The sequence below is a fragment of the Sinocyclocheilus grahami genome, unplaced genomic scaffold, assembly GCF_001515645.1.
Source record: "Sinocyclocheilus grahami isolate Dianchi unplaced genomic scaffold, SAMN03320097.WGS_v1.1 scaffold591.1, whole genome shotgun sequence".
In the NCBI taxonomy this organism is placed as follows: domain Eukaryota; kingdom Metazoa; phylum Chordata; class Actinopteri; order Cypriniformes; family Cyprinidae; genus Sinocyclocheilus; species Sinocyclocheilus grahami.
In genome coordinates this window covers 143,767-151,710 of record NW_015505770.1, presented here as the reverse complement: position 1 = coordinate 151,710, position 7,944 = coordinate 143,767, and the positions used below count along the sequence as shown (strand labels likewise).

The following is a 7,944-nucleotide window of genomic DNA, read 5'->3' as shown; positions in this document are numbered from 1 at the left end:
TGGCCAGCAGGCGGTCAAACCCTGGCCAGTCTCTCCCGATCAGCACAGGGACGGGAAGATCCTTCATGACCCCGATTTCCACCGGCCAGGCGCCGGGAGCGGCCGAAATGGTCACCCTGCGAGCGGGAACTTGTCGTGTATCCCCGTGGACACAGGTTATGGGGAGGAAGGCTTTATATTCCGTTCGGGGGGCGAGAATCTACAACTGGACCAGAGTGACCGCACTGCCCGAGTCCAGGATGGCCCGGAACGGCTTTCCATTCAGTTGCACTTCCACCTCTGGAGCTCCAACCGGCAGGTCGTGGTGCACAATGCAGCCGGCCAGCCAGGTCCGTATGGGACGTGCGGGGACTTCCGTTGGCATGGGCTCATCCCACGGAGAGGGAGCCGCTGGCCTGCCTACTGGTCGCGGGGTGCCCTCCAGCATCCCAGTGTTGGGGCGCATCCGCCAGGTCGACAGCCTCCACCAGCTTGGAGGTGGTGGTTGGGTTCCTCATCCCCACTGCCTGTCGGTCAATCACCACGCGCTCCGACACCTGTCCAGCCGATGGAGCCCCCTCCAGCAGCCAGTGCTGCGCGAGTCGTGTGAATTCGGCGGCCTGGGCATGGGTTGGCAGACGGGGCTTATACTCCCACTCGTGGAAGTGCTGGGCGGCACAGATAGGGGATAACCCCAGGCGGGCTTGGAGTTCCTTCTTGACCTCCTTATATTGATCAGCGGAGGCGGCGGGAAGAGCGAAATATGCATGCTGCACTTTGCCCATCAGCAGGGGAGCCAGCACCCGTGCCCAGTCATCCTTATGCCATCCTTCCATGGTGGCCGTCGCTTCGAACATTTGTATGAGGTGAAGATCGCTTGTCGGTGATTCTTCATTGATTCGCCTGCATTCTCCACCAGTGTAACGGGGTGAAGAATAACACGACAAGTATTCTCAATCAATACCCCGGAGGGTGGATTTATTGGGGTGATGGGTGCTAGTGAGAAAGGTCCAGGTAGGTGCTCCAGTGCCGTGAGTGCTCTCTTCCGTCTTCCCAGTGCAGAGGGTCCGTGCAGTGCTCCTGTGGGGCTGGTCGGTCACACGCTGCTTCCTGTTGGAAAAATGAGAGGGCGAGTTAGTGCTCAGTCTCATGAAGGAGTCTGCTAGATGGCAGGGCTTATGTGGCTTATGTAGCCGCCGCCTGATGAGGTGCAGCTGTGACCGATCAGCCTGTGATGATGATGGCCAGGTGCTCCTCGCTTGTTTCCAGGGCGATGCTGATGAAGCTTCGGGACGCTCGTCACACTACTCACAGATAAATGAGGCCTACGATTAATCAGATGCAAATATTAATACAAAACCATACTTAAATGAAAGAAAACAAGTTGACAAAAATATTGAATCCAATATCTGGTGATAAAATAGCATAATGAGAGATGTATAAGCAATTGTTTGGAAGCCGGTCATTTTTGACCGGGAACACCACGAGTGTTACATGAATCCGAACACAACCAGAGGGATACCATCAAGGTGCAATATAACATGATTCATCACTTGTATTTCAGTGGATATACTGTACACTGTGATGATTTTATAGCAATACACAAATAAATAATAAATAAAGTAGAGGTTTTAATTTGGTCATCAAACAATTAAATTAATTAGATTGCAACATTTTTCTCTGTAATTACTGTGCAAATATACACTTGTTCTGTGTTTAAGTCCAACTTCCAAGTTGTAAATTAAAGTGGGGCTTGCCCAAGCTCAAATTAACCCAAAATAGTTTTTTTAATTAAAGTCACACACAATATTACAACAGTAACCACACAGGCAACAGATAATAAAAGTTGAAAATTTATTACACCAGAAATTGACAAAAATATAAGTAAACGAAAAAGTCATAGGCCTAACATTACATGATAAGTCCAGAAAAAAGCAAAGCAACTCCATACTTCTTATACAGGTAAACCACAATTATTTTTAAAAGTTTAATATTGAATAACTTGGGTTTAAGAACAAATTATAGCGAATCGACAGGATTTTACTTCTTTGATTTTACCGCTTTGTCCACAGTCCTCAAGCGCCATGTTGACTTGTCGACTCAGTTCCCGGCTTTACTGCTCAATGTCATGAGAAAATACATGGACAAAAGAACACACTCCAGTCAGTTTAAAAAATCTCTACTCTTTGCTTCGATTTGTTTTCTTCCATTTTCCACACATATTTCTGTCTCAAGCGCCATTCCAGCTGTTTCCAGTTCCTGGCTCACCACATTCACTGGTCCAATTTCTCAGTACCCAAAAGCACAAGACTTGCACAGTATTTATTTAGGCTTTCTTTTGACTTTTTATAGATAAAATACTTTTATTCACTTATCTGCTAGTTTTCTTGAGTTGAATTATCAGAATACAAAGAAATATATTAGATTTTTTTTTTTTTTTACATTCTTTTGTAGTTTAACTACACAATTATCACTGTGCTTAAAGAGCTTTTGATGAAGATTTTCCCATCATTTGTTTCTTTGTGTTTTTCTCTGGTTTTAGCAAAATTATGTAACATTTTGGAGCAAATATGCAAAAGAGTAAACCAAAACTTGATGCTAAAATAGCAAATATCTGTACAGCTACAGTAAATTTTCCAGGAGAACTGATATAAGCTGGGATAAATGTGATCCATACAGCACAGAATATGAGCATACTGAATGTTATGAACTTGGCCTCATTGAAATTATCAGGGAGTTTCCGAGCAAGAAAAGCTAAAATAAAACACAAGATTGATAGCAGACCAGTATAACCCAGAACAGCCCAGAAGCCAAGAGCTGAACCTAAGTTACATTCTAGGATTATCTTTTCTCTATAATAGCTCAAATTCATATAAGGAATAGGTGGGGATATCGTTAACCAAAGCACACATATAATCATCTGTATTAATGATAATGAAACAACACTGAGTCGCTGTTGAAGAGGCCCAAACCATTTCATAACATTACTTCCTGGTAGTGTAGCCCTGAAAGCCATTAAGACCACTATTGTTTTCCCCAGAACACAGGAGATACAGAGGACAAAAGTGATCCCAAATGCTGTGTGACGCAACATACACGACCACTCAGTGGGCCGACCAATGAAAGTAAGTGAACAGAGGAAACACAATGAGAGTGAGAAGAGCAGCAGGAAGCTCAGCTCTGAATTGTTGGCTCTGACAATAGGTGTTTCTTTATGAAGATAAAACAGAAAAGATACAATTGCTGTTAATAACATCCCAAAGAAGGAGAAAATACAAAGCACCCTCCCCATGATTTCTGTATAGGAAAGGAATTCAACCACTTTTAATACACATTTGTCTTTGCCGTCATTCGACCAGTACTCCAAATCACAAGGAAAGCAGTCACTAGAATCTGTGAAGAAATTTCAAGAATGAATTAATTAACTAATTAATTAATTAATAATGGAAAGTGTATCATGAAGTCACCAATGGTTAGCATTACAGTTTATTTGTATATGCACTGCTGTACACTTAATCATACTTTCATGAAAGTTAAACAACGTGCTATTTTACCTGTTTCATTATTTATTTCTCCTTCTGCACATAGAATACAGTCATAACAGCAGACAGGTCGCCCTTTTTGCACAGCTTTCCTAGTACCTGGGGGGCAGCTCTCGCTGCACACGGACACAGGGAACTATGAGAAAATATGTTGTCATAAAAAAAAATGATGATTTGAATTGTTAAATTAATTGCTCGTCTTTATGTATATATGTCACTGCTTTCATACATGTTTCATCATATGCAACTTACTGATTGTTCTTTATTCACTGTCATTTTCATAATTGCAACATTATTTGCCCTCAATATTTTTTTTTATTAAATAATATTAATGTACCTGCCTACTGTTCCCTGCCCATATCATGTGTTCCTGAATGACTTGAAGACACTGTTCGGAAGACAGTGAGCTGTCATAGAAGCCCACATGCTTAAACTGCAAACTTCCATCATCAGCAGGCTGCCAGTTAATAAGGTCATATCTCGCTGCTGGATCACCGCTTGAATCAAAGAAGATTTCTTCACCTGTTTTAACAGTGAATCTCACATCCCTCATATACTCCAACACCTGAGAGGAAAAATCGGAAACATAATTAGTTTCAGTGCTTTTATACTCCTTTTTTTTCCTTTTTTTTTTACATACCTTTTGTGGTTTAGGCTGTTCTCCTTTGCTGCTGCTGGTGGAGGATCTCAAGTCTTTTAATACATTGTGTAGTGTATGTGCAATAGCATACACTGCAGTGTACACTTTATTTACTATCCGTAGCTCTGATACATCAGTATATTCATTTTGCAGCTCTGCCAGTTTTTCTGAGCCAGTGCAGCCACCACTTCTGTTGCTCCTGAAAGAGCACTGAAACACTGTTTCCCAGAATTCTTTTAAAAGTTCATTTTTTGGTTCTTGATCAGGGTGCACATTCACTAGGAACTCTCGCAGGCCCACAAGTTTAGCATTTGCTATAGCAAAACCCACAGCTCCAGAGAGGAAACTGTATTCTTTTGTTTCTGCAAATGTTCGATAAGTGATCCAGGATTCACTGCCAACCCACTGTATCCCTGTGATGTTGTGTTGCGCAATTACATTTAAGAGGGGAATAAAATCTCCTACTGCAACGAAAGCCAGCACTACCCTGGCGGTGCCCTTCTTTATCACTTCTAATGTCTTTAAAAACTGTTCCTTTGGATCGGTACTTAATATGGCCTCTGAGTATTCAATACAAATCCCCTCTTGTTTTGCAGTCTCCTCAAATGCTGCAATACCATTATTACCATAGTCTCCGCGACTCCTGACTGTCCCAACCCAGGTCCAGCCAAAGTGCTTGACAAGCTGAGCCAGCGCTCTGCTTTGATAATAATCACTGGGTATTGTTCTGAAGAAGGATGGAAACCTTTTTCTGTTACTCAGGCATGCACATGTGGCAAAATGACTAATCTGCAAAAAAACAAAACAAAAAAAACTGTATATAACAAATAGTGTTATTTTCATAAACATTCCGATCTAAACATTGCCTTCTATATTTACAACAATTGTTTTTTCATTTGAATTCAAAGCATAATTGGTGCCTGTTCCAGTGCTTCATCATACACTAATTCAACATGATAAAATGCAGCAAGAATTAAGGAAGTAAGAGTTCTTACAACAGGTAAGCTGAAAGGACCAACTACAGAAGCTAGTGCCATGGTGGGAGAGGAGTTTGATTCTCCAACAATGGCATGAACAGCTGGTGGTCTAGAGCAGGATGTATCACTCAAAGTCTCTTCATAACCATTCATTAAAGACATGCCTGACAGAACAGTTTGAGATATAGAGCTACAGGAATCATATATCTTATAGCCCAAAGAAACACCAGGCAACAGCTGTGTGCTGTTATTAATCTCCTCAATGGTAAAGATGAGTGTCTGAGCATACTTAAACCCACGTAAGCTGTTGAAGCTGTAGGAATAGAATATCAGTTATGTGTTTTATAGTCTGCAAAGTATCATCACCTCAAAGAGTTATTATTTTCATACAGACCTGCCGCATATTGTTGGCTTTGGTTTGGAAGTGAAAGGCTGGATCTTCAGCAGAGCACTTTTGTGAAATGAGAAAATTGCCCCAATATTAATGTCTTTTTGTGCAGAAAGTAGAGGAAGGGCAGGCTGACCAAGCAGTCTGCAGATTTGTGCTGATGCAGGCACACAGACCCCATACACCAAAAGCAGCAGTTGCAGCAGTGACACAGTCCTCTTTGCCATGCCAATGTGTATGCAGGACAGGAACATCTGAGTCAGAAGAAAGATAATGCTGCCCTTTATTGTTTCATCAAATACCCATTGGGGTTGGCATATTGAATCCCTAACTATGGTTTGCTTTATGTTTGTACTGAATTTCTTGTAATGCCCTATACGTTTGGAGATGGAGTAGTTCCAAATCCCAATTGCTACTCAAAACAATAGCACACAAATCCAATCCAATAGGTAGCACAATAATAGGAACCATGATGAATAGTATGGAATTATTATAATAAGTTATTTAAATCAATGTATATATTTATTTTCTGCCATTTTTTTAATTTCCTGAAAAATTATTTTAGTGCTTACTGGGAAATTTCTCTATGCAATGATCCTCATGACAAAGATTAGCAAAACAATTTGGATTCAAAGAATTGCAATATGTCACCCATTTTTACTAAATCATTACCTATAATTATGGAAAGTTCAAACTCAACAAAATTTGACAATCATAAATAAAATTATATTCAAAGGATGCACACCAAATTGCATACAATTCTGCATATGTAAAACCTCAGCATATTTTCACAAGCATTTGATTAAGTTGGAATTTAGTTAGCAATTATTGGCTTATTAAATACTTAAGCACTTTATTCCCACTATACACTAAATACCCAAAACGCATTTTATTACTGCTTTTTATTTAAATTAAACATCATATGCGATGGGAAAGGGGGAAGAATGGAATCAGAAAAGACAAAATGGAACTTGTGTCAGTTGCATCAAAAGGTAAATCAACTCTCCTTACTCTTCATTCCACTCTCCCAGTTACTAGCATGTTTTCTTTTGTACTTTTGTCTGACAAAGAAAATGGTGAGCAGAGTTTGCAGGCTATGTGCACTTTAGTGTAAATATACACTCTGATGAAGATATACTCTTGCATAATTTGCTGACACTGACCTTTATTAATATAGTGTTTAAACAATACATATTGTTTCAAAGCAGATTTACAGTGACAAACAGGAAAATAATGATTCAGTGATGCAAACACAATTCAGATAAACTGTAAAGCAGCTCTAAAAAGACAATAGTAAACAGCCATTATCCAGCTGAAATCAGTTTGTTGTTGATTCAGTTTGATTCAATAACTGTTCCAGTCAAAATTTTTACCAGTGTGATGTGGTGTTGTACCTAATTGTGCACTGTGAGAATAGCAGTTATATTCTGCCCATGACATGGGGGCAGTCGTGGCCTAATGGTTAGAGAGTTGTACTTGTAACCCGAAGGTTGTGGGTTCACGTCTCAGGTCCAGCAGGAATTGTTGTGGAGGGAGTGAATAACCAGTGCTCTCTTCCACCCTCAATACCACAACTGAGGTGAGACCCTTGAGCAAGGCACCAAACCCCCAGGCGCCGCATGGCATGGCTGCCCACTGCTCTGGGTATGTGTTCTGATATTTGATTGCAGTTTAAAGGGCACCTATTATGCAAAAATCCCTTTTATAAGGTGTGTGTGTATGTGCACTTGGATGGGTTAAATGCACACGTCACTTCACTTTCACTCACATCCATTATTTAATGATCCCATTTACTTGTTGCACTATGGGATTCAAGCCATTCATTCATTCAAGCTACATGAAGCATGATCAGAATAGCCTGTTTTACTATTTTGTTAGAAGTTTTACGTTAAAGAGGCACCAGAGAGAGTATAGGCTACTATATGACAAAAAGTTTGATTTATTGCCCCTCATAAACCCCCCTCCTCCTACCATAAATGGCCACCTGTTTGGACCCCTGTTTCTGTACGCCCCCCACCCATCTAACCCGGCCATCTGTTTATCCACCCCAATGATCCCATGGAATTTATGATTGTTTGGGAAAGTCTTTTGTGTGGGTTAATTGAAACTGTTTTTAACTATGTGCTTTAAACTTTAAATTGTGAAACGTGGTATGCTTATTAAACAGGGATAAGGGACGTTTTATTAAAGTTTTCACACACACACACACACACACACATACATTTCAAGAAAAATATCAGACTATATAAAAAATATATAAACAATGTAATGTCTGTGTTTCCAGAAAAGAGTAAAAACCAGGGGGTTAAGACGAATATTTAAGTGTTGTTAATTTAAAAACTAGTTAGAGTTTGTTACGAGTTAGAAAATAAAAAGAAAAACTAGGACGCTATCCATCTATCTAAACAAAACAAAAAA

The 7,944-nt window shown here is 40.3% G+C and overlaps 1 protein-coding gene across 1 annotated transcript; it reads right to left on the bottom strand.

The window, feature by feature from the left end:
- Nucleotides 1-2,458: 2,458 nt before the first annotated feature.
- On the bottom strand, nucleotides 2,459-5,753 carry LOC107557162 (extracellular calcium-sensing receptor-like). Its single transcript, XM_016240491.1, has 6 exons — nucleotides 5,533-5,753; nucleotides 5,157-5,451; nucleotides 4,162-4,950; nucleotides 3,859-4,086; nucleotides 3,534-3,657; nucleotides 2,459-3,372 (listed from the first exon to the last, which is right to left on the bottom strand). The coding sequence occupies exons 1-6, from the start codon at nucleotides 5,751-5,753 to the stop codon at nucleotides 2,459-2,461; spliced, it is 2,571 nt and encodes an 856-aa protein (XP_016095977.1).
- Between the last annotated feature and the right edge of the window lie 2,191 nt (nucleotides 5,754-7,944).

Bases quoted from the DNA above. Each gene is read 5' to 3' on its own strand.
- LOC107557162 (XM_016240491.1), bottom strand. From the start codon at position 5,753: ATGGCAAAGAGGACTGTGTCACTGCTGCAACTGCTGCTTTTGGTGTAT. The intron at 3,658-3,858 runs GTACATTAATAT...ATTTTCTCATAG, and splicing joins GGGCAGGGAACAGTAGGCAG to TTCCCTGTGTCCGTGTGCAG. The intron at 3,373-3,533 runs GTAAAATAGCAC...ATTTCTTCACAG, and splicing joins AGAAATAAATAATGAAACAG to ATTCTAGTGACTGCTTTCCT.